Raw genomic sequence first — 26981 nt, 5'->3', positions numbered from 1 at the left:
TAATTTGAAAGGTCTTTGAGTATAGATTCCAACAAAACAAGAATCAACTCATTTGGAGTTCGGTGGAGAAAGTTATGAGCAAAAGAACAAGCAAAGGTGAGAGTTGGCAAAAATATATGAAACGCTAACTTGAAAGAATAAACTGTACCAACTCAGATGTCCAAAAATTACAAATTAGTAGTCATTGGAAAGATTTTTGAGTCTAGTTTCTAATAAAAAAAGAATCACATCATTTGGAAGTCGGTGGGAAAAGTTATCAGTAAAATAGCCAGCAAAGGTCAAAGTTGACAGCATGTTATCTCACCCAAGTTGCTCATCTCATAAACATTGTTTTTTTCCTTCCTCATGGGGTGCCAAAACATCACTTTCCACCACTGAAACACCAGGACCAGCATAAGAAAAGTGCAAAAGTGCTTAAAACTCACCTTTTTGGCCAATGGTGACCCCAGTTCACCTGACTGAGTACCTGTGTTGGACTTTCTGTACAAACTCCAGTTTTGTCTCGGGTAATCGTTTACAGTGTCCTTGTAATCGATTACAGTGTCAAAAAAGGTGTAAACTTGATTTCTAAGGCATAATTTGAAAGGTCTTTGAGTATAGATTCCAACAAAACAAGAATCAACTCATTTGGAGTTCGGTGGAGAAAGTTATGAGCAAAAGAACAAGCAAAGGTCAGAGTTGTCAAAAATATATGGAACGCTAACTTGAAAGAATAAACTGTACCAACTCAGATGTCCAAAAAAATACAAATTAGTAGTCATTGGAAAGATTTTTGAGTCTAGTTTCTAATAAAAAAAGAATCAATCATTTGGAGGTCGGTGGGAAAAGTTATCAGTAAAATAGCCAGCAAAGGTCAAAGTTGACAGCATGTTATCTCACCCAAGTTGCTCATCTCATAAACATTGTTTTTTTCCTCCATCATGGGGTGCCAAAAGATCACTTCCCACCACTGAAACACCAGGACCAGCCTAAGAAAAGTGCAAAAGTGATTAAAACTCACCTTTTTGGCCAATGGTGACCCCAGTTCACCTGACTGAGTACCTGTGTTGGACTTTCTGTACAAAATCCAGTTTTGTCTCGGGTAATCGTTTACAGTGTCCTTGTAATCGATTACAGTGTCAAAAAAGGTGTAAACTTGATTTCTAAGGCATAATTTGAAAGGTCTTTGAGTATAGATTCCAACAAAACAGGAATCAACTCATTTGGAGTTCGGTGGAGAAAGTTATGAGCAAAAGAACAAGCAAAGGTGAGACTTGGAAAAAATATATGAAACGCTAACTTGAAAGAATAAACTGTACCAACTCAGATGTCCAAAAATTACAAATTAGTAGTCATTGGAAAGATTTTTGAGTCTAGTTTCTAATAAAAAAAGAATCACATCATTTGGAAGTCGGTGGGAAAAGTTATCAGTAAAATAGCCAGCAAAGGTCAAAGTTGACAGCATGTTATCTCACCCAAGTTGCTCATCTCATAAACATTGTTTTTTTCCTTCATCATGGGGTGCCAAAACATCACTTTCCACCACTGAAACACCAGGACCAGCATAAGAAAAGTGCAAAAGTGCTTAAAACTCACCTTTTTGGCCAATGGTGACCCCAGTTCACCTGACTGAGTACCTGTGTTGGACTTTCTGTACAAAATCCGGTTTTGTCTCGGGTAATCGTTTACAGTGTCCTTGTAATCGATTACAGTGTCAAAAAAGGTGTAAACTTGATTTCTAAGGCATAATTTGAAAGGTCTTTGAGTATAGATTCCAACAAAACAAGAATCAACTCATTTGGAGTTCGGTGGAGAAAGTTATGAGCAAAAGAACAAGCAAAGGTGAGAGTTGGCAAAAATATATGAAACGCTAACTTGAAAGAATAAACTGTACCAACTCAGATGTCTAAAAATTACAAATTAGTAGTCGTTGGAAAGATTTTTGAGTCTAGTTTCTAATAAAAAAAGAATCACATCATTTGGAAGTCGGTGGGAAAAGTTATCAGTAAAATAGCCAGCAAAGGTCAAAGTTGACAGCATCTTATCTCACCCAAGTTGCTCATCTCATAAACATTGTTTTTTTCCTTCCTCATGGGGTGCCAAAACATCACTTTCCCCCACTGAAACACCAGGACCAACATAAGAAAAGTGCAAAAGTGCTTAAAACTCACCTTTTTGGCCAATGGTGACCCCAGTTCACCTGACTGAGTACCTGTGTTGGACTTTCTGTACAAAATCCAGTTTTGTCTCGGGTAATCGTTTACAGTGTCCTTGTAATCGATTACAGTGTCAAAAAAGGTGTAAACTTGATTTCTAAGGCATAATTTGAAAGGTCTTTGAGTATAGATTCCAACAAAACAAGAATCAACTCATTTGGAGTTCGGTGGAGAAAGTTATGAGCAGAAGAACAAGCAAAGGTCAGAGTTGTCAAAAATATATGGAACGCTAACTTGAAAGAATAAACTGTACCAACTCAGATGTCCAAAAAATACAAATTAGTAGTCATTGGAAAGATTTTTGAGTGTAGTTTCTAATAAAAAAAGAATCACATCATTTGGAGGTCGGTGGGAAAAGTTATCAGTAAAATAGCCAGCAAAGGTCAAAGTTGACAGCATGTTATCTCACCCAAGTTGCTCATCTCATAAACATTGTTTTTTTCCTCCATCATGGGGTGCCAAAAGATCACTTCCCACCACTCAAACACCTGGACCAGCATAAGAAAAGTGCAAAAGTGCTTGAAACTCACCTTTTTGGCCAATGGTGACCCCAATTCACCTGACTGAGTACCTCTGTTGGACTTTCTGTACAAAATCCAGTTTTGTCTCGGGTAATCGTTTACAGTGTCCTTGTAATCGATTACAGTGTCAAAAAAGGTGTAAACTTGATTTCTAAGGCATAATTTGAAAGGTCTTTGAGTATAGATTCCAACAAAACAAGAATCAACTCATTTGGAGTTCGGTGGAGAAAGTTATGAGCAAAAGAACAAGCAAAGGTGAGAGTTGGCAAAAATATATGAAACGCTAACTTGAAAGAATAAACTGTACCAACTCAGATGTCCAAAAATTACAAATTAGTAGTCATTGGAAAGATTTTTGAGTCTAGTTTCTAATAAAAAAAGAATCACATCATTTGGAAGTCGGTGGGAAAAGTTATCAGTAAAATAGCCAGCAAAGGTCAAAGTTGACAGCATGTTATCTCACCCAAGTTGCTCATCTCATAAACATTGTTTTTTTCCTTCATCATGGGGTGCCAAAACATCACTTTCCACCACTGAAACACCAGGACCAGCATAAGAAAAGTGCAAAAGTGCTTAAAACTGACCTTTTTGGCCAATGGTGACCCCAGTTCACCTGACTGAGTACCTGTGTTGGGTGCCAAAACATCACTTTCCACCACTGAAACACCAGGACCAGCATAAGAAAAGTGCAAAAGTGCTTAAAACTCACCTTTTTGGCCAATGGTGACCCTAGTTCACCTGACTGAGTACCTGTGTTGGACTTTCTGTACAAAATCCAGTTTTGTCTCGGGTAATCGTTTACAGTGTCCTTGTAATCGTTTACAGTGTCCTTGTAATCGATTACAGTGTCAAAAAAGGTGTAAACTTGATTTCTAAGGCATAATTTGAAAGGTCTTTGAGTATAGATTCCAACAAAACAAGAATCAACTCATTTGGAGTTCGGTGGAGAAAGTTATGAGCAAAAGAACAAGCAAAGGTCAGAGTTGTCAAAAATATATGGAACGCTAACTTGAAAGAATAAACTGTACCAACTCAGATGTCCAAAAAATACAAATTAGTAGTCATTGGAAAGATTTTTGAGTCTAGTTTCTAATAAAAAAAGAATCACATCATTTGGAGGTCGGTGGGAAAAGTTATCAGTAAAATAGCCAGCAAAGGTCAAAGTTGACAGCATGTTATCTCACCCAAGTTGCTCATCTCATAAACATTGTTTTTTTCCTCCATCATGGGGTGCCAAAAGATCACTTCCCACCACTGAAACACCAGGACCAGCCTACGAAAAGTGCAAAAGTGCTTAAAACTCACCTTTTTGGCCAATGGTGACCCCAATTCACCTGACTGAGTACCTGTGTTGGACTTTCTGTACAAAATCCAGTTTTGTCTCGGGTAATCGTTTACAGTGTCCTTGTAATCGATTACAGTGTCAAAAAAGGTGTAAACTTGATTTCTAAGGCATAATTTGAAAGGTCTTTGAGTATAGATTCCAACAAAACAAGAATCAACTCATTTGGAGTTCGGTGGAGAAAGTTATGAGCAAAAGAACAAGCAAAGGTGAGAGTTGGCAAAAATATATGAAACGCTAACTTGAAAGAATAAACTGTACCAACTCAGATGTCCAAAAATTACAAATTAGTAGTCATTGGAAAGATTTTTGAGTCTAGTTTCTAATAAAAAAGAATCACATCATTTGGAAGTCGGTGGGAAAAGTTATCAGTAAAATAGCCAGCAAAGGTCAAAGTTGACAGCATGTTATCTCACCCAAGTTGCTCATCTCATAAACATTGTTTTTTTCCTTCATCATGGGGTGCCAAAACATCACTTTCCACCACTGAAACACCAGGACCAGCATAAGAAAAGTGCAAAAGTGCTTAAAACTCACCTTTTTGGCCAATGGTGACCCCAGTTCACCTGACTGAGTACCTGTGTTGGGTGCCAAAACATCACTTTCCACCACTGAAACACCAGGACCAGCATAAGAAAAGTGCAAAAGTGCTTAAAACTCACCTTTTTGGCCAATGGTGACCCCAGTTCACCTGACTGAGTACCTGTGTTGGACTTTCTGTACAAAATCCAGTTTTGTCTCGGGTAATCGTTTACAGTGTCCTTGTAATCGATTACAGTGTCAAAAAAGGTGTAAACTTGATTTCTAAGGCATAATTTGAAAGGTCTTTGAGTATAGATTCCAACAAAACAAGAATCAACTCATTTGGAGTTCGGTGGAGAAAGTTATGAGCAAAAGAACAAGCAAAGGTCAGAGTTGTCAAAAATATATGGAACGCTAACTTGAAAGAATAAACTGTACCAACTCAGATGTCCAAAAAATACAAATTAGTAGTCATTGGAAAGATTTTTGAGTCTAGTTTCTAATAAAAAAAGAATCACATCATTTGGAAGTCGGTGGGAAAAGTTATCAGTAAAATAGCCAGCAAAGGTCAAAGTTGACAGCATGTTATCTCACCCAAGTTGCTCATCTCATAAACATTGTTTTTTTCCTTCATCATGGGGTGCCAAAACATCACTTTCCACCACTGAAACACCAGGACCAGCCTAAGAAAAGTGCAAAAGTGCTTGAAACTCACCTTTTTGGCCAATGGTAACCCTAGTTCAACTCACTGAGTACCTGTGTTGGACTTTCTGTACAAAATCCAGTTTTGTCTCGGGTAATCGTTTACAGTGTCCTTGTAATCGATTACAGTGTCAAAAAAGGTGTAAACTTGATTTCTAAGGCATAATTTGAAAGGTCTTTGAGTATAGATTCCAACAAAACAAGAATCAACTCATTTGGAGTTCGGTGGAGAAAGTTATGAGCAAAAGAACAAGCAAAGGTGAGAGTTGGAAAAAATATATGAAACGCTAACTTGAAAGAATAAACTGTACCAACTCAGATGTCCAAAAATTACAAATTAGTAGTCATTGGAAAGATTTTGAGTCTAGTTTCTAATAAAAAAAGAATCACATCATTTGGAAGTCGGTGGGAAAAGTTATCAGTAAAATAGCCAGCAAAGGTCAAAGTTGACAGCATGTTATCTCACCCAAGTTGCTCATCTCATAAACATTGTTTTTTTCCTTCCTCATGGGGTGCCAAAACATCACTTTCCACCACTGAAACACCAGGACCAGCATAAGAAAAGTGCAAAAGTGCTTAAAACTCACCTTTTTGGCCAATGGTGACCCCAGTTCACCTGACTGAGTACCTGTGTTGGACTTTCTGTACAAAATCCAGTTTTGTCTCGGGTAATCGTTTACAGTGTCCTTGTAATCGATTACAGTGTCAAAAAAGGTGTAAACTTGATTTCTAAGGCATAATTTGAAAGGTCTTTGAGTATAGATTCCAACAAAACAAGAATCAACTCATTTGGAGTTCGGTGGAGAAAGTTATGAGCAAAAGAACAAGCAAAGGTGAGAGTTGGCAAAAATATATGAAACGCTAACTTGAAAGAATAAACTGTACCAACTCAGATGTCCTAAAAATTACAAATTAGTAGTCATTGGAAAGATTTTTGAGTCTAGTTTCTAATAAAAAAAGAATCACATCATTTGGAAGTCGGTGGGAAAAGTTATCAGTAAAATAGCCAGCAAAGGTCAAAGTTGACAGCATGTTATCTCACCCAAGTTGCTCATCTCATAAACATTGTTTTTTTCCTTCATCATGGGGTGCCAAAACATCACTTTCCACCACTGAAACACCAGGACCAGCATAAGAAAAGTGCAAAAGTGCTTAAAACTCACCTTTTTGGCCAATGGTGACCCCAGTTCACCTGACTGAGTACCTGTGTTGGACTTTCTAGTACAAAATCCAGTTTTGTCTCGGGTAATCGTTTACAGTGTCGCTTGTAATCGATTACAGTGTCAAAAAAGGTGTAAACTTGATTTCTAAGGCATAATTTGAAAGGTCTTTGAGTATAGATTCCAACAAAACAAGAATCAACTCATTTGGAGTTCGGTGGAGAAAGTTATGAGCAAAAGAACAAGCAAAGGTCAGAGTTGTCAAAAATATATGGAACGCTAACTTGAAAGAATAAACTGTACCAACTCAGATGTCCAAAAATACAAATTAGTAGTCATTGGAAAGATTTTTGAGTCTAGTTTCTAATAAAAAAAGAATCACATCATTTGGAGGTCGGTGGGAAAAGTTATCAGTAAAATAGCCAGCAAAGGTCAAAGTTGACAGCATGTTATCTCACCCAAGTTGCTCATCTCATAAACATTGTTTTTTTCCATTCATCATGGGGTGCCAAAACATCACTTTCCACCACTGAAACACCAGGACCAGCCTAAGAAAAGTGCAAAAGTGCTTAAAACTCACCTTTTTGGCCAATGGTGACCCCAGTTCACCTGACTGAGTACCTGTGTTGGACTTTCTGTACAAAATCCAGTTTTGTCTCGGGTAATCGTTTACAGTGTCCTTGTAATCGATTACAGTGTCAAAAAAGGTGTAAACTTGATTTCTAAGGCATAATTTGAAAGGTCTTTGAGTATAGATTCCAACAAAACAAGAATCAACTCATTTGGAGTTCGGTGGAGAAAGTTATGAGCAAAAGAACAAGCAAAGGTCAGAGTTGTCAAAAATATATGGAACGCTAACTTGAAAGAATAAACTGTACCAACTCAGATGTCCAAAAATTACAAATTAGTAGTCATTGGAAAGATTTTTGAGTCTAGTTTCTAATAAAAAAGAATCACATCATTTGGAGGTCGGTGGGAAAAGTTATCAGTAAAATAGCCAGCAAAGGTCAAAGTTGACAGCATGTTATCTCACCCAAGTTGCTCATCTCATAAACATTGTTTTTTTCCTTCATCATGGGGTGCCAAAACATCACTTTCCACCACTGAAACACCAGGACCAGCATAAGAAAAGTGCAAAAGTGCTTAAAACTCACCTTTTTGGCCAATGGTGAACCCCAGTTCACCTGACTGAGTACCTGTGTTCGGACTTTCTGTACAAACTCCAGTTTTGTCTCGGGTAATCGTTTACAGTGTCCTTGTAATCGATTACAGTGTCAAAAAAGGTTTAAACTTGATTTCTAAGGCATAATTTGAAAGGTCTTTGAGTATAGATTCCAACAAAACAAGAATCAACTCATTTGGAGTTCGGTGGAGAAAGTTATGAGCAAAAGAACAAGCAAAGGTCAGAGTTGTCAAAAATATATGGAACGCTAACTTGAAAGAATAAACTGTACCAACTCAGATGTCCAAAAAATACAAATTAGTAGTCATTGGAAAGATTTTTGAGTCTAGTTTCTAATAAAAAAAGAATCACATCATTTGGAAGTCGGTGGGAAAAGTTATCAGTAAATAGCCAGCAAAGGTCAAAGTTGACAGCATGTTATCTCACCCAAGTTGCTCATCTCATAAACATTGTTTTTTTCCTTCATCATGGGGTGCCAAAACATCACTTTCCACCACTGAAACACCAGGACCAGCATAAGAAAAGTGCAAAAGTGCTTAAAACTCACCTTTTTGGCCAATGGTGACCCCAGTTCACCTGACTGAGTACCTGTGTTCGACTTTCTGTACAAACTCCAGTTTTGTCTCGGGTAATCGTTTACAGTGTCCTTGTAATCGATTACAGTGTCAAAAAAGGTTTAAACTTGATTTCTAAGGCATAATTTGAAAGGTCTTTGAGTATAGATTCCAACAAAACAAGAATCAACTCATTTGGAGTTCGGTGGAGAAAGTTATGAGCAAAAGAACAAGCAAAGGTGAGAGTTGGCAAAAATATATGAAACGCTAACTTGAAAGAATAAACTGTACCAACTCAGATGTCCAAAAATTACAAATTAGTAGTCATTGGAAAGATTTTTGAGTCTAGTTTCTAATAAAAAAAGAATCACATCATTTGGAAGTCGGTGGGAAAAGTTATCAGTAAAATAGCCAGCAAAGGTCAAAGTTGACAGCATGTTATCTCACCCAAGTTGCTCATCTCATAAACATTGTTTTTTTCCTTCATCATGGGGTGCCAAAACATCACTTTCCACCACTGAAACACCAGGACCAGCATAAGAAAAGTGCAAAAGTGCTTAAAACTCACCTTTTTGGCCAATGGTGACCCCAGTTCACCTGACTGAGTACCTGTGTTGGACTTTCTGTACAAAATCCAGTTTTGTCTCGGGTAATCGTTTACAGTGTCCTTGTAATCGATTACAGTGTCAAAAAAGGTGTAAACTTGATTTCTAAGGCATAATTTGAAAGGTCTTTGAGTATAGATTCCAACAAAACAAGAATCAACTCATTTGGAGTTCGGTGGAGAAAGTTATGAGCAAAAGAACAAGCAAAGGTGAGAGTTGGCAAAAAATATATGAACGCTAACTTGAAAGAATAAACTGTACCAACTCAGATGTCCAAAAAATACAAATTAGTAGTCATTGGAAAGATTTTTGAGTCTAGTTTCTAATAAAAAAAGAATCACATCATTTGGAAGGTCGGTGGGAAAAGTTATCAGTAAAATAGCCAGCAAAGGTCAAAGTTGACAGCATGTTATCTCACCCAAGTTGCTCATCTCATAAACATTGTTTTTTTCCTTCATCATGGGGTGCCAAAACATCACTTTCCACCACTGAAACACCAGGACCAGCATAAGAAAAGTGCAAAAGTGCTTAAAACTCACCTTTTTGGCCAATGGTGACCCCAGTTCACCTGACTGAGTACCTGTGTTCGACTTTCTGTACAAACTCCAGTTTTGTCTCGGGTAATCGTTTTACAGTGTCCTTGTAATCGATTACAGTGTCAAAAAAGGTGTAAACTTGATTTCTAAGGCATAATTTGAAAGGTCTTTGAGTATAGATTCCAACAAAACAAGAATCAACTCATTTGGAGTTCGGTGGAGAAAGTTATGAGCAAAAGAACAAGCAAAGGTGCAGAGTTGTCAAAAATATATGGAAACGCTAACTTGAAAGAATAAACTGTACCAACTCAGATGTCCAAAAAATACAAATTAGTAGTCATTGGAAAGATTTTTGAGTCTAGTTTCTAATAAAAAAAGAATCACATCATTTGGAAGGTCGGTGGGAAAAGTTATCAGTAAAATAGCCAGCAAAGGTCAAAGTTGACAGCATGTTATCTCACCCAAGTTGCTCATCTCATAAACATTGTTTTTTTCCTTCATCATGGGGTGCCAAAAGATCACTTTCCACCACTGAAACACCAGGACCAGCCTACGAAAAGTGCAAAAGTGCTTAAAACTCACCTTTTTGGCCAATGGTGACCCCAAGTTCACCTGACTGAGTACCTGTGTTGGACTTTCTGTACAAAATCCAGTTTTGTCTCGGGTAATCGTTTACAGGGATGCTGTAAACGATTACCAGACCCTTTTTTCAACACCCTCACTCATCCCTTGCAGAGGTTGCTCCTCCAACTGATGAGGGGTCACCCCACATTCCTTGGACACACATCACATCACCAACCACCCTCTCCCACCACTGAAACACCTGGACCAGCCTCAGACAGGTGCAGAACTGCCTAAAACTGAGCTTTTTTTCCAATGGTGACCCCTGTTCACCTGGCTGACTACCTGTGTGTTGGACTTTATGTACAAAATCCAATTTTCTCTCGGGTAATCGTTTACGAGATTCTGTAAACGATTACCAGACCATTTTTTCAACACTCTGACTCATCCCTTGCACTACTTCGTCCCCCTACTCATCACGGGTCACTCCACACTTCTTGCGTTTACATCAATGACCAACACCCATCTCCCCACTCAGAATTTGATCAACTCCTTCCCATTAATTACCATTAATTTTACTGAAAATGGTCTCGTACTTTTCAAATTCTTATTATAATGTTGCGTTCATTTTTCAATCACTACTTTTGTCATTATAAATGAGATTAACACAAAGTAAAAATGATAGAGCGAGAGAGCGAGACAACGACAGCGAAGATGGAAGCTTCGAAGAACGACAGAGCGAGAGAGCGAGACACAATATGGAAGGGTTGAACGAACTTCTTTCCCACCCGAAACCGCCCAAACCCAATTCTTTAAATTTTAACGAGAGAGCGAGAGAGCGAGAGAGCGACAAGGGTTGAACGAACGTCTTTCCCACCCTAAACCGCGAAACCCAATTCTTCAAATTTTAACCTCGAAATCCCAAACTACCCCTCGCCCCGTAACCCTTTCTGTGTTTTATTTTCAATTTATTTGGCCAATCAAGAGCTGACACGTGGCGTTGTTAAATCTGTGTCAAAATTTCGTTGTCCAAATAACATTTTCCTAAAGCTATTTCGTATGATTGAATATAAAGTATGCAATCTAAACTTAACAAGGGTTAGTGTATCAAAGCCCTGCCAATTCTTCAACCTCTCTCTAAACCCTTCTAATCTTAAACCCAGTTGAGAAACCAATGGGTATTGCAAACTTGGTCTCAAACTCACTCAACCACTTCTCTGTGTACTTTCTCACTCCATTGCTCAACTTCAGCCAATCCCAATTCTGCATCCCAGTCAACCAATTTCACACCCTCCAAACCAACCAATTTAAAATCCCCACTGAATTTCCCAAGAATGGAGTCTATGATATCCTCAGGGAGACCCAGTTACCTCCTGATCATTCTCAAAGCGTGCAAACGAAGAGTGCCATTCACAGAAATCATCAGCAACTTCTTCACTCTCTTCACAGCCTCCATCTCCTGCTGCACCAGCATCCCTTCAAGCAAGATCAACTCTTCCATCTTTTTCGTGACCCTGCAGCACGTGTTCCTCCTGAAAGGGTGGACAAACACGTGGAACACGTGAGATATTTGTGGAGGAAGGAGCCCACAGGGACATTGAGTCCGAGGATGTTTCTCCAGCGGAAGATGAGGGCGAGGGAGACGAAGGGAGCGCGCTTGCATGTGGACATGAGGTGGTGGATTTCGAGGACATGGTAGAGTCTTTTGAGGTGAGTCATCATGAGTTTGTCGAAGTGGGGGTCGTACTCTGTCCTCCAAACGGGTTTGGGCCGAAACGGACGAAGAGGGTAAAGGGTGAGAGGAACCTGTGTCTAGAACTATGCCAGAAATTCATTGCATTGAACTCAGGTTTCGGTTCTGATGGAACCAATTACAGTATTTTTGTGCAGAGTGAAAGGAAAAATCAAAAGAGAAAAAAGACTAACAATATCATTAATAATAAAAATGAAGTTTTTAATACTTAATTGAAAATTAACACAATTATTTATTGTATATGATACTAAGTGAAGAAGAAAGCGGGAAAACAAGGTGAATCAAAGCTATAACCCTACTTTCTCTCTAACGGGAACCAAAAATGGCTTCCTTTCCTCCTCCGGGTTCACTCACTCTCTGCGAACTCAATCGTGACCTGAGTAACTCTCTCTCTCTCTCTCTCTCTCTCTCTCTCTCTCTCTCTAACTCTCACTCTCTCACTTCCTATTGCTTCGCTTCTCTAACTGAAATTTTTTTCTGCAGTCACAGTGGAAGCTCTGTCCGATGATCAAGCCAACCAAACCTACGGAAAAATCCTGGTCACTAATCGCATCATACACGTTTCCCAATTCCTTCGATTATCTTCTTCTCGATGTTGTTTCCGCATTTAATTCATTATCACCATTTCCTATTTCTATATTAGGGATCGGTGTTCAGTCCCGTTCCCTTTCACTCTCTGGAGAGCGAGGCTTCCGATCAGGAAGGAGCAACGACGACGGCGAACGCCGCTGGAGAAAACGTTCAGAGGAAAGGTCCGGTGGCACTCTTGCAAGGGCTCGTGAACACCTATCTCGGGCGCCTCTTTTACCCTAACGATGTATGCTGTGCTTGATTCGTCTCACTCTTTGCATTATGGTGTGATTTAACGTGGGTTCATAGTGTGGTGTTATTTGAATGTTAATTGTTGGGCCAGGTGCATTTGTTGCCGGAGGTTGATCTCCAAGGAGTAAGCTGGCACCCTAATAAGCATATAATTGCTTTCATTTCAGCCCCTACACAAGTTTTCGTTCGTGATTACCAAGAGTCTGGTACTTAACTTGTTATGATCACGAGACGTGTTATTAGTAGCTTGTTTAGGTCTTTTTTGGATAAAATTATCAGTAGAAGAAAATAAGAAGATAAAACAAGCACAGGTTATTCCTACAAGTTAAAATTAGCTAATTCACAAATTAAAATAAGCTTTTTGATAATCTATACCGTGGATCTTCAGTAATTTGACATGTGGGAGAAGCTTATTTCATTTTATCTTTTTTTTTTCTTCTATTAGTGATTAATGGAAAAGTTTATCCAAACAAGATCTTAGTTATTGTTATTTTTGTTTAGTAACTGCTGATTGATATTCTGACATTGTGAATAGAGGGGAAGGATCCGAGCATTTTGGCGAATGAGTCACAGAGAAACGTTAGGGTGCTGGATTGGAGGCCCAATGGTGGGAAAATGCTTGCTGTGGGTTGCAAGTGAGGTTTTGTCTCTGTGTGGTTGTTATGGTGAATGCAACGTCAATTGTTCTGGAGTATGCTTTTCTTGTTTACTGGAATTGGGTTTACTGTTGCAGGGGTGGAATTTGCATCTGGGCTGCTTCTTATCCTGGAAATGCTCCATCTGTTAGATCTGGTGCTGCTTCCTTTTTAGGAAGTTTGTCTAGAAGCTCGGAAAATCGGTATATTCTGGTTGATTTTCTTCGTAGTCCATACGATGAGCATGTTAGTGCTCTCACTTGGAGCCCGGATGGAAGATATCCTTATAAATTTTAAAAGTCCTTATTTTTGGGCTCTTTTATGTGTTTCCCAGTGCAAGACGATATGTATTTTTTTTTTTAATTGTATGTACTCAACCATACTTTTCTTAACCTATGTTTACATACTTAGCATCTGGTTCATATGAAAGCTCCTCATTCACAGTGTGGGATTTTGCTCAAGGTATGATGAAGATCTTTGCTTCCTTAAGTGTCTTGCACTTTACTTTTAAACATTATTGCCATTCACTGATGTTACTAATATGCCCAATACCTTTAAAAATCATTCTGGATTTTTCTTTTTTTTTTTCTGCCTGAGTTGTTCTCCCTCAATTTTGGAGGGGATACTAAAAGTACCCTAAATTGCATATGTTTACAACCTAGACTGATAAACTGAACAAACACATTAACATACGGAAGATAGAATCTGATGGACCATAGACCAAGGTTGTTTAAATATGGAGGAATACACCCTTTTTAACTCTTAAATTTAATTTTCTAGCGTGAACTTAACTTTTCAGTGGATGTAATTTGATCTTACCAATTGATCAATGTTGTCCATGAAGATAGGCTCAATTGGTAGGATAAAATTACATCAACTCTAAAGGTCCTTAGTCCCATTCTTACCATTGATTACTGGTAATTTGTTCACAAGGTCATATGAAAGTTTAAGTGGCACTGTAAGCCCTATTGAGGCTTGTGGTGTGACTTGTCTTGGAATGACCTCCCTTCCCAACTTTTTTGTGCTAAAGAAGAATCAATCAAAGTTCTGTGTCCCTACTTATGTATGCTATGTTGATTCTGAATTCTTAGATTGATAGTTTCGAGCATGGTGGGTGAGGACTGTGTTTATATCTAGATTGGCATTTTGTTGTTCATCAGCAACGGTGATGATGACTATCTTATCTCACTAGCTGAGGTCCATTCTTATGTCAAATGGTGTTGTTGGGCTCAGTTAGAAATCAAAGTCTAAGATATATTAGTTACCATTAAATCTCTTTTAACAATTTCCTCTGTCATGAGTAATTTATGCCCAGGATATCAAAATGTTTTACGTTGGCTATCATAAAGGCATAAAACAACCCTTTACTTGAATTTTGGATTGGCTGAGACCACAACAATTTAGATTGTCATATAAAAAAATTTTAAGCTCTAGTGGTTGTCTCTAATTTCTGAATCTCTGGTTATTTTGATATTATATATATAGGTGTAGGGACACCCATTCGACGGGGATTGGGAGGCATATCAATGCTGAAGTGGTCACCTACTGGAGATTACTTCTTTGCCTCAAAATTGTAATGCAAAAGTGTCAAAGATGATTATTTATTCAACATGCACTGTTTATGATTCACACCCTCATCATTATTTTTCTCGTTTAGTGATGGAACCTTTTATCTTTGGGAGACAAACACGTGGACATCAGAACAATGGTCATCAACAAGTGGTTTTGTCAAGGTATATGAAATTTACATTCATATTTTGGTGCTCAAAGATGACTTTATAGCAAGTGGCATTTAGTCCTTAACAGTGCATTGATATGTTTGACAATATGTTGATAGTATAAATAGAATTATCTTCAATAGTATTCAGTGTAAAAATTGAGTTATGCTTAAATGTAAGAGCTATAACATACCTTTTTATTTTAGGGTGATGGGCAATGTTGCTTTCGTAATAAAAGATTAATTTATTATCAAGAAAGAATGTCCACGGTAGGATGATGGAATATCTTAGAAGAAACCATAGAAGAGATCAAGGATTATTTACGTGTTTAAGGAGCTGAATTAATATAGAGGCAAAAAGGAAAATCTTTATTGCTAATTGCAATCTAGCCCTTCTTTGGAGCAAAAAAGAATTGACATATTTTTCCCTGTTTTTGATAACTCCACAAATCAGAAATAACAGTGACTCCCTTCAATAAACCATCAGTAGAACACTGAAAAGAAGCGTAAACCTAATTTTATGCCAAAAGAAAGCTTAGGGCCATAGTCACACCCATAAAATTGGGAAAATTTGGCTCCAGCCAAACACTCTAAAAGACTAAATAACCTGCACACTGCACCTCGATTTTGCCCTCTGTTCTACCAGAACCTCTATAATGAGCCATCAAAACAGCTCCTTAATTACAAGTGAGATGAACATATAATAGACATGTTCCATCATTCATATTCTTGTAGAAGAAAAGCTGTGTATTTTACTTAATACGTACTATAATTACCCATACTTTACCTTCTGTTGAGACGAGGAGTTATTAGTGTTCATATATCTTGAGGGCAACAATATCTATGAAAAAAAGATTCGGTGGTAGAACTTAGCATTTATGTACAATTCAGTTTTATTCTTGTGATAGCTATCAGATAATGCTCATTTATTTAGTTTCTACTTTCAATGACGTGTTATCAGGGAGCAACATGGGATCCAGATGGGCGCATGATACTTCTTGCATTTTCTGAATCGTCAACTTTGGGATCTGTTCACTTTGCATCAAAGCCTCCCTCATTAGGTATCTGACCATTTTTGTTTAAAGATATGTTAAGTTTATTGTTTTTGACTTTTTGTATCTTGGCTATATTAATACTGGACAAATGAAAGTGTGGCATTGAAATATAGGAACTAAATTGAAAAGGGAAAAGTCAGACAGGGAAATGGAATCTATTAAAGATATCTGGGATAAATGTGTTACAGTCTCTGACCTATAAAGTCTATTTATAGTGAGACACTGCCATAAAAAGGCTGACAACAAAGACCGTGACAAACAGTACCAATCTTTTCCCGTAATAAAATTTGTGAGTTGGATGGAAAAGGGAAAAGTGATTGATAGAAGCAATAGAAGCATGCAATCAAATTTTGAGCACTTACGACCCTGTGTTTTGAAGTCTTAGTCTTAACCTCAATTCATTTTTAATATTAATGTATGTGCTTGTTATAGCATTCCTGATGTACAATTTTTCAAATTAATTTGGTATTTGTTTTTTCTTTATGAAATGTCATATATTGATAATTTCTCATCCGTGACTTTCCAGATGCTCATCTGTTACCTGTTGATTTGCCGGAAATACTATCATTGACAGGAAGGTAAAGATGAATTTATGTTTTTGTGTTGAATAATTCCTTTATGTGCCCCTAAAGTCTCGTCATTATATTAAATTCCTTCTGAACCAGCTCTTAAGACTGTCTGTCACCTGGATGTCATGGCTCAAATTGTAGTGACAGTCTTTGCTTATAAAAGCAGGGTGGCATACATCTACCCTGCCCAAACCATATTTTGATAGCATGTGAATTATGTCATGTCATGTTTGGTTATCATGTTTGGTTTGTGGCCTTTGGTGGTTATCTTATATCATTTCATTCAGTCAGGGAATTGAAAAGATAGCATGGGATAATTCGGGGGAGCGATTGGCTATTTCTTTTAAAGGTGGAGATGACATGTACAGGGGACTGATAGCCATATATGATACAAGAAGGACACCTCTTATATCTACATCTTTAATGTGAGTTCATGGTTGAATTGAAAATGGTTCAATTACTGATCTCTGTTATTATTCATTAATTTAATGCTGGATTTTATGTCATTTGACATTGTTTTCCCTTCCAATTATGTGCTTTAGTGGATTTATAAGAGGGCCTGGAGACAGTCCGAAGCCAATCACGTTTTCATTTCACGGAAAATTTAAGCAGGGACCATTGCTTTCTGTGGTTAGTCTACGTTGAATTTAACTGTTGTTATTATTTCAATTTTCTTTTCAAGTATCTTTTCTATAGTAAGATAATCTGATATCATTATTTATTTTAGATGCTCTATCACATTTTTCCTTGGCCCTTAAAAATAGAAGAAAAAAATAAAGAAAATATGATCATTTGGAGTCTTCATATTGGGGTTTCAATGGGGTTTTATTGCACACATCTAAGTTCTGTGTTTGTTTTCCTACAGTGTTGGAGCAGTGGGTTTTGTTGCACTTACCCCCTCTTGTTTCGTTCCCATATGCTTCCATGACGAGGATTTCTGTGAGATTTTGTTGTTTGTACACGATTTGGAGAAATTCGAAGTTAATGTCATTAATTCAATTTTTTTTATTACTTGAGTTGTTTTACCTTCAAATTATAGGGATTGTAATTGGATTCTAACATCTATGAAAATTATCCATATTAGACGTGGTATTTATTCTTCATATGGCTTTGGGTCTGAGTGTAGTTAATGTATCTCCAAATTTTGATCGATGATTATTACCATCCAATTCCATCTATATTTGCAAATATATTATCTTTCACGAATGGGAATTTGTCGTGATACTGTATGTAAATTATTTTTAATGAAATAAAAGATTTCTTTAAGCAGTTATTTTTACTTTAAATCGTTTCTCTTTCTTTATTCATCTTATACAACTAATATTTTTAAACACTATTCACGCAGTTCTTAGGTGAAAATGGTGTTGTGTACCTTTCGAATATTGTTAAAGAAGCTGCTGTTGGTGATGTATTATCAGATTAAGAACATTAAGCACTAAACACTGGTCACGAGCTTTTCTATTACTGCTTACATTCACTGCAAACACTCCAACACATCTTTATCTCTTTAGTCCTATGTAAGAGAAAAAATAGAGAATGGAATAATCTAGAGCATAAGAATATAAGGAGAGAATACGTAATAATTTTTTTTTGCTTCATCGCTTAACAAAATGTGTTATGTATAAGCACTACTCTTTATAATTAATATTTCTTCACATGGGTATAACGGTTTCCTCCTTTTTAGGTAAGGGTGACACGTCACTTAGTAACAAATAGAGAATGGAATAATCTAGAGCATAAGAATATAAGGAGAGAATACGTAATAATTTTTTTTATTGCTTCATCGCTTAACAAGATGTGTTATGTATAATCACTACTCTTTATAATTAATATTTCTTCACATGAGTATAACGGTTTCCTCCTTTTTAGGTAAGGGTGACACGTCATTTAGTAACAAAATCCCTAAGATAAATTGACTGACGGATAACCCTTTTAGGACCATTAATAGAAGCATTTAGAGCATTACTTGGGTTGTGTTTAACATCTTGTCAATATCGAATTTCGTCCGAATTGGTTTTTTGGCTTTACCGTAGACTGTTCTCCTTTGTTTTATTATTTACCCTTTTTTTATTTATTTTTATTTTTATTTTTATTTTATTATTTTCGTTTTTTTATTTCTATTTATTTATTTATTAATTTTCTTATTAGTTTATTTGTGTCTTTAGTTTTTGTTTTTTAGTTTTTACCTTTTTAGTTTATTAAAAAAAGAAAAGAAAAGAATTAAGAAAAGGGGGCGTTTTTGTCTTTAGTGAAAAGCGTAAAAAAAAAAAAAACAGTGTGTGTGGGAAGGGGGGCAGGAAACCGTTTCTGCAGAGTGTGCGGGTGTGGTAGAGACGTTTTGGAGTCTACAAAATTGGCACATACACAATTTGGTATACGGAATTGCAGAGTGGCAGAAAAAGCACAGAAAAGCATAGAGAAAGGGGGATATGGGGGAGAGCTACGGGGGCCTTGATAGAAAAAAGAAGAAATCCATTGCTGGAGATTGGAGAGCAAAGAGAGGAGTGTGCAAGGGGTGGGAAGAGCAGAGGAAAAGCGAAAGCGAGTCCACAATAGAGGAAGGAGAGGGCTAATCGTTTCATTGAAGGTAAGTATCCCTAATTTATGTTATCCGCATTCGTTCATAGTCATACTGGTATGAATTTTCGATTATCCTGCTGTTTCATCCACTATTCCATTCATTTACATCCAATATTCATGCTCGCATCACCTTAATGCGAGTTGTGATCCCCCATTATACTGTCTTCCTTCGGTTGCTAGACCGAATAGGCTGTCATTCACGTAGGGCTCTTGCTCCAACTTCCACTTCGCATCTGCATCGCTAGCAAACAACCACCATCGTCATTATCATATTTCAGCCCCTAAAGCACCCAAGGTCACGAACAGAGAGCACTAAAACAGATTCCATTCCAGCCTCATCCTACCCTTAACCATCTTCACCCATTCCCCGACTCCAACCTTTGTCTCCCTCCCTCGCAAGCCTCCATCAACCCCTTTAATCCTTTACTCCTCTGGTCATCGTGTTCACACCCGTAACCACCTCCAACAAGCATAACCCAATCAACACACAAGGCAGAACAAATCCAGCATTCACCCCTCACATTCAGATGTACACAACACACACTCGTAATTTTCAATCCCGGTAAAACGTCAAATCAATCAATGCCAAATTAATCAGTAAATCAATAAAAAACGATAAAAATTAAGGGAAGAAGAGAGGGAAAGGTGGTGTTGCGGGGACGATTAGCAGTTGAGAAAATCTTCGAAGGGAGAGGGAGGAGAGTGACGCTGGTGGCGCCGGTGAGGAAGCGCGCTCCAGCTAGAGGCGACGGTGGCCGGCTCTGGCAGAGGCGGCGGCAGGCGGTGCCCGAGGTGGAAAAGCCTCAACCCTAGGCTAGTGCGAGAGAAGCGAGGGAGAGAAGGCAGTGGCGCCGCGGTCGACAGTGGGTCTGGTGGCGTGAGTTGTCGCCGGCGAGGCCAAGGCGCGTTCTGGTTGAGGCGACGGTTGCCGGCGCTGGCATAGGCGGCGGTGAGCCTGCGGAGAGAGTAAGAGACCTTGGGTCTCTGGAGAGTGTGCGAGTTGAGGGAGCGAGCTTACGGGAGAGTGTTGGATCTGAGTGGGTGAGGAATGGAAGGGAAGATGCCAAACCCCTAGGGGATTCTAGGTTAGAAACCACCCGGGTGGGCCAAGCCCAGAAATAAACGCACGTTATTAAGCCTTTTTCGAACGTTCGTCACCGGCCTCCATTTCTCAAACGTCCGTACGTTATCTCACCCAACGAGCGCTCGTCTTTCAGCCACATTTTTGAACGTTCGTTCCTTGCCCAACGAACGCTCGTCATCCAGCCATTTTTCCAACGTCCGTTCGGCCATGACTTGGACGGATCGTTTGGTGACCATCTCCCCCAACGAACGCTCGTTATTCCGCCTCCATTTCTCAAACGTCCGTACGTCATCTCACCCAACGAGCGCTCGTCTTTCAGCCACATTTTTGAACGTTCGTTCCTTGCCCAACGAACGCTCGTCATCCAGCCATTTTTCCAACGTCCGTTCGGCCACGTCTTGGACGGATCATTTGGTTACCATCTCCCCAACGAACGTTCGTCATTCATCCTCCTTTCCCAAACGTCCGTTCGTCATCTCCCAAACGAACGCTCGTCATTCAGCTCTTTTCCAACGTCCGTCCGGCCACTTCTTGGACGGATCATTTGGTTACCATATCCCCAAAGAGCGATCGTCATTCAGCCTCCTTTGCCAACGTCCGTTCGCCATCACCCCTAACGTACGCTCGTCATTCTGAATCCTTTACCAACGTCCGTTCGTTGGACCGTTCGGCACGCCCTTTCTCATTTGCCCCCCCCCCCCCCCCGCCCCCCCATTTTTGCTTTATTTTTATTTACGTATTTGTTTTTTTATTTCATTTATTTTGTTTATCTTATTTGATTTGTTTTTTTATTTATTTTATTTTATTTTTTTATTTATATTATTGTGTTATTTTATTTTATTTTATTTTATTTTATTTTATCTATTTATTCTAGATATCTACTTATCCTAAAATATATGTTTAATAATACAATATTTATAGCCTAAATAAAAGAATTTACAGAAATACATTTAAAGGTTTAGGCACGTGTGTGATCACACGCATCGTCCTTGTGCTAAAACCTTTTCTTCTTCTCTTCTAAAAAAATACGAATATAAAAATATTTTAAAAGGTTTAGGCACATGTGTGATCGCACGCATCGTCCTTGTGCTAAAACCTTTTCTTCTTCTTTTCTCAAATAATAACAAAAATACATTAAAAGGTTTAGGCACATGTGTGATCGCACGCATCGTCCTTGTGCTAAAACCTTTTCTTCTTCTTTTCTCAAATAATAACAAAAATATATTAAAAGGTTTAGGCACATGTGTGATTGCACGCATCGTCCTTGTGCTAAAACCTTTTCTTCTTCTTTTCTCATATAATAATAAAATATTCTAAAGGTTTAGGCACATGTGTGATCGCACGCATCGTCCTTGTGCTAAAACCTTTTCTTCTTCTTTTCTCAAATAATAACAAAAATATTTTAAAAGGTTTAAGCACATGTGTGATCGTTCGCATCGTCCTTGTGCCAAAAACTTTTCTCCTTCTCACATAAAAGAAATACCAAAATATAAAACAATCACATTTTCAAACAACAACAATTTCTCTGCCAGAACTACGTGATCCTTGATTCTCCATCAAGAGTGGAGATACGTAGGAGTAAGGCTAATCCTTGTCAGGTTTACTTCCCTAAAAATCCAAATTATTCATAATCATCTCCAAACAAATTTTCCCAAACAATTTTCTCAAGTAATTCTCCAAACAAATATTCTCAAACAGATTTTCAAAAAAAAAAGGAACTACGTAACCCTGATTTCTCATTTTGAACGAGAATACGTAGGAGCAAGGTCAATCCTTGTCGGGCCCAAAAAATTAAAAAATATATTTCGTTTCTTTAGAGTTTTATTTTAGGGGATAGTTAAACATTTTGAAAACCACATCATATTCGTGCATTTAGTTAAAGGTACTGCCTTAGGGCAGGCGTTGTACGGTGCTAACACCTTCCCTATACGTAACCGACTCCCGAACCCAGAATCTGGTTCTGGTAGACCATGTCTTATCCTTTTTATGGTTTTTCCGTAGTTTCCCAGAATAAACTATGGTGGCGACTCCAAACCTCTTTTCCAAAACCCGTTTCCTCTTTTTGGATCGTCGTCCCGTCGCGATTCCGGTTGCGACACATCTCGAATAGTACTTGTGCTTACCTTGTGCATAGTCAATAGGATTAGAGTACTGCAAAGGCCCAATGATTCTTTCATCTCCCTCCGGATGGAGAAGCATCTTGTCCTCAAGGTGGAATTGCTCTTCCATAACTCCCCATGGTTCCGCATCTTCTGGTGGAAGACCCCTCTATTGAACCAAGACTAAGTCAGAATTTGGCTTAGTTTTTAGAATAGCTATGGGTTCCAATATGGGTTGATTATCATTGAATTCCAAGGGAAGTTTTGAAGTTGTTGTCGGGGGATTTCTGTTGTGTGGTCTGAGAAAGCTGACGTGAAAGACATTGTGGATTTTGGCAATTGAAGGAAACTCTAATTTGTAAGCAACTTGCCCAATCCGTTCCAAGACCTGGAAGTGACCAAAATATCGTTTCTATAACTTGCCCTGGTAATGAACAACAACTGAAACTTGATGGTGAGGGCGAAGACAAACATAAACCCAATCTCCAGGTTGGAATTGGAGATCGCGACGGTTAGTGTCTGCCCATCCCTTAATATTTGCTTGTACCTTTTGGAGGTTGTTGTTGAGTTTATGGATGGTGCCAACTCTAGATTGCAATTCAAATTGAACAGTAGCGTTTGAAGTGTCAGAAGAAAGACTTTGGGGAATAGATGGTGGGGATGGTCATACACGACTTCAAATGAGGTCATCTTGATAGAAGTGTTAATAGTGGTGTTTAAGCATTATTCGGCCTATGGAAGAAATTTGCCCCACAATGATGACCTGTGATGAGCGAAGCAGTGAAGATATTGTTGGACCTTGTTAACCACCTCAGTTTGGCCATCGGATTGAGGATGGTAAGCTGTGGACATCCGCAACTTGGTACCACTTAATCGGAAGAGCTCCTGCCAAAACTCGTTAAGAAACATAGGGTCCCGATAAAAATTAAGCTCTTGGGAAGGTTGTGCAATTTGCAGATCGTGTGCACGAATAGGTCTACCACTTTGGAGGCTGAGAAAGACTTAGGTAACATGCCAAAGTATGCAACCTTTGAAAACCTGTCGACAACAACCGATATTGTAGAATTGCCTTGGTATGGAGGAAGGCCCACAATGAAATCTAGGGATAAATCCTCCCAACATATGGTAGGTGGAGGAATTGGTTGAGGTAGTCTTGCAGGTTTTTGAGCTGGGATCTTATTTTGTTGATAGATTTCACATTGGGTGACAAATGTGTGGATGTCTTGACGCATTTTGTCCTAAAAGAAGTTAGCTGCTAACTTCCCAAAGGTGCGTGCTACGCTAGGTGTCCTGTCAAAGGTATAGAATGATACTCATGTAAGAGAGTGGGGATGAAAGGGCATGATGGAGGAATCCAGATGCATTGTTTGAACAGGACCAACCCATTTGTCAAAGAATATAGAGGAAAGTTAACAGGATTTGTTGTGATTCGCTGCTTCAGTGAAAGGAACTCGACATTGGTGGATAAATACTGCTTTAGATCAAATATAAAATCCAATTGAGGAATGAATAAAATGAGAAGATAATACTCATGTTGTGACTAAAGCCTGGATAAAGCATATGTTGCTGAATTAGACTTCCCTAGGCGATATTGTATATCAAAGTCGTAGCCTAACAACTTGTAGAGGTAATGTTGTTGATCTGAAGTAAGATCCGTTTGGGAAAGCAACTCTTTAATTGATTTCTGATATGTTTGGATAATGAATCTTCGGCCAAGTAAGTATTGCCGCCACTTTTGTACAACTGAGGTAACTGCACAGAGTTCCCTAAGATAAGTGGATGAGTTTTGCAGCTTCTGGCAAACTATTTACTGAAATATGCAATGGGATGTCCGTTTTGAGAGAGAACAACCCTCATGCCTGAACCGGAGGCATCAGTTTGAACTATGAACGTGTGATCAAAACGGGGCAGTGACAAAATAGGAGCATTCGTCAGTGCCTCTTTCAAATGTTGGAAGGCTTGTAAGGCATTATCTTGCCAAAAGAAATTGTCACTTTTAAGGAGGTCAGTGAGAGCACTAGCGATGGAGGCATAACCTTTGACAAAGCGACGATAGAATTCAGTCTATACTATGTTATGCTCTTAGTTACTCACCCTTCCTTTTGTGGTTGTGGTTCCACCTGCAATGATCGTACTTGTACGAGAGTAGATGACGTTGCAGATAAGACAGGACAGGAGTAGTGCGACGAGAAATATGGGATTAGTTGTTGGGAATTTTATTATGTTTAAAGTATTTTTATATTTCTGAATAATGGATTTTAATAATTATAAGTTTTGAATTTTATATTGTAATACGTTCAGACGTTTGATGTTTTTTTTGCTTCCACAATTTATATAACGTTATAAGTGACTACATTTAAATGAAAGAAAAAAAATTTGGCGTAAATTTTGGATTTTATTATTTTCAAGTGGCACTTCGTTAGGGGTGTTACAACTTACGAGTTTAATTCACTCCTTTTAAGAGATTGTTCTTTTACAAATTTTGAAAGGAAATGTTGTCTTCTTGATTGTCGATTGTTTAGCTAGGGTATGTCTTACTCATTCTTGTTCGTCTTGCACATGCAATGGTTGGAGGATGCAAAATGGTAGTGTGTGTTCTCATGGTGCCGGGGTTGAGGAGGTTGAGTGTAAAATCCATTTGCTATTGTGGGATGATGGTTGTGGTATGTGTCATTAATATAATTGTAATATCAATTATGTTGACAACTGCATGATGTGTTGTAAATGTTGAAGTTGTTTATGTAATGTTTTTTAATCAATGAGATAATTTTAGTACTTGTTAAAACATTGTGTTTGGAATTTGTTAAAGGTAAAAGGAAATTGGTGTATATCCAGTAGATATACATATTGATCCACCAATTCAAATTTTACTGTCTACAAAAAAAATAGTGAACTCCAGCAATTGTATTTAATAATTACATCAAAATGAAATTGCTAATATTGTTAGTTTTTTAGCTTTTACTTTTGGTTTTTGAGCTTCTTGTACTTTGGTACTTACCAGTATATTGTTCTCCTTTCGAAATAACGAACCACGCCAACTTCACACCAATAAATCGAGTTCCTTTTGAGTTGTCTACTCACTCCACTAAGCTATCAAGGTTATCTAAATTATCTGGACTATCCACTGAGCTACTCGGGTTCCTAGTCGAGCTACCAACTTACCGAGCTATTTACATGCTCTACCGAGCCATTTAAGCTCCTTCACCTTCTTGCTCAATGTAACACCCCAAATAATTTAAAGGGTATTACTGGTAGTAAAGACTAAATTAATTTGATATATGTATAAACAATCAACTTTATTTCAATTCTTCCAAAGTACAATTCCAAACTTACAAATTTTAAACAATTAGTCTTCACCACTTAACATAAATTCGAAATTAAACTTATAAGTCTTACACAAAATTTTTTTTTCCAATGCAAATTTATTCTTTTTACAAAAATCCCTGAAAGTTTTTCCCCGCATCTCTCTCATCATCTCTAAGCTTTTTCAACCGCATCTGCAACATTATCTACTCACATATAACATGAGTTATATGATCATAGCACAAACAAATAAGTGTAAGCCAACCATATCATACAATCATTAAACTTACTTATAATATAAATGTTTCCATCATGTATTTCTGCAATCCATTATCCCGATGTCATTAATTCATTTTTTTTTCTTGACTTCTTCAAATCATCTTTCTCATTTTCATAAACCTTACAAGTATACCATGCTTACTCATGAAGCCTTATGGTCAGACTACTCTCTGCCTGCTTCCTTAAGCCTTACCTATATACTATGTCTTACTTTCTGAAGCCTTATAGTCAGACCTCTCTCTGCCTGCTTCCTTAAGCCTTACCTGCATGTCTTACTTTCTGAAGCCTTATGGTCAGACCTCTCTCTGCCTACTTCTATAAAACTTACGAATCATATGTTTTATGTCAAAGCCTTATGGTCAGACCACTTTTTGCCTGCTTTCATAAAACTTACGAATCATATGTTTATGTCAAAGCCTTATGGTCAGACCCTTTCTGCCTGCTTTCATAAACCTCGGTGTTACTTTGCTCATATCAAGCTCTCATGGTATAAACCGAACATACTATTCCCAATAGTAAACATCATTTCATAAGCAATGATTTCTTATATCCACCCCAACATTTCATAAAATCAACAATTCATACCCTCTTATCCACCTAACTCAATCATGTTCATTCTTTAATCATAAATTGACAATAACCCGTTTTGGTGTCAATAAATTAAACATATTGCCAGATATCATACTTCATATTATAAACTCATTTTTCCCATAACGAGTATAACTCAACATATTTTCACCAATCAAAGGTCATAGATCAGCCATAATACATCAACATATCTTAGGAACTACATATTAAAGTTTGGGCTCAATGTAACGGTAAATGAAATATATATGAAGTTTTTACCATGATAACTTAAGAACAAAAATATAGTGTTCCTCATACTTTTCAAAATTTCGAAATTTATTTCCAACACATAGACTTCTAATTACAAATCCGAACGGTCAAATTATAGTAATATATCTTAGGAATCATATATCAAATTTTCAGGTTGATCTAACGGTCAAATAGAACAGAATCTATATTTTACCGAGAGGACTCAATAACACAATAACAGGGGTAATTAATTTACTCAAACATGCAGAACTTATTTCTCCAAGTACAGACTCTTAATTAATGATCCGAACGGTCAAAGTGAAGAAATAGGTCTTAGGATTCATATATTAAAATTTTAGCTAAATCGAACGGTAAAATCAATTAAAAG

The 26981-nt window shown here is 37.8% G+C and overlaps 1 protein-coding gene and 1 pseudogene across 3 annotated transcripts; one reads left to right on the top strand and one right to left on the bottom strand.

Moving 5' to 3' along the window:
- Window positions 1–10861: 10861 nt before the first annotated feature.
- LOC148200695 (protein ROOT PRIMORDIUM DEFECTIVE 1-like) lies at window positions 10862–11716 on the bottom strand (annotated as a pseudogene).
- LOC148200694 (aladin-like) lies at window positions 11453–17535 on the top strand. Of its 3 annotated transcripts, none has more exons than XM_088111225.1 (15): window positions 11453–11591; window positions 11892–12014; window positions 12118–12173; window positions 12278–12451; window positions 12548–12662; window positions 12992–13091; window positions 13190–13372; window positions 13498–13553; window positions 14577–14664; window positions 14749–14824; window positions 15770–15869; window positions 16390–16441; window positions 16720–16857; window positions 16975–17062; window positions 17298–17535. In XM_088111225.1, the coding sequence occupies exons 2-15, from the start codon at window positions 11957–11959 to the stop codon at window positions 17358–17360; spliced, it is 1347 nt and encodes a 448-aa protein (XP_087967351.1). In that variant the 5' UTR covers window positions 11453–11591; window positions 11892–11956; the 3' UTR covers window positions 17361–17535. The 3 variants fall into 3 exon arrangements, with proteins under 3 accessions (XP_087967351.1, XP_087967350.1, XP_087967349.1); XM_088111224.1 differs by having other exon boundaries at window positions 11456–11591; window positions 11887–12014; XM_088111223.1 differs by lacking the exon at window positions 11453–11591 and having other exon boundaries at window positions 11826–12014.
- Window positions 17536–26981: the final 9446 nt, after the last annotated feature.

The sequence above is a fragment of the Vigna umbellata genome, chromosome 4, assembly GCF_029865625.1.
Source record: "Vigna umbellata cultivar VRB3 chromosome 4, Vumbellata_1.0, whole genome shotgun sequence".
Lineage (NCBI taxonomy): Eukaryota > Viridiplantae > Streptophyta > Magnoliopsida > Fabales > Fabaceae > Vigna > Vigna umbellata.
Note: the sequence above shows the minus strand (reverse complement) of the source record. Positions and strands in the feature narration are given on the sequence as shown.

Coding starts and splice junctions, on each gene's coding strand:
- LOC148200694 (XM_088111225.1), top strand. CDS start 11,957: ATGGCTTCCTTTCCTCCTCCGGGTTCACTCACTCTCTGCGAACTCAAT. Junction 15,870..16,389: donor ATCAAAGCCTCCCTCATTAG/GTATCTGACCAT, acceptor GTGACTTTCCAG/ATGCTCATCTGTTACCTGTT. Junction 17,063..17,297: donor AGGGACCATTGCTTTCTGTG/GTTAGTCTACGT, acceptor GTTTTCCTACAG/TGTTGGAGCAGTGGGTTTTG.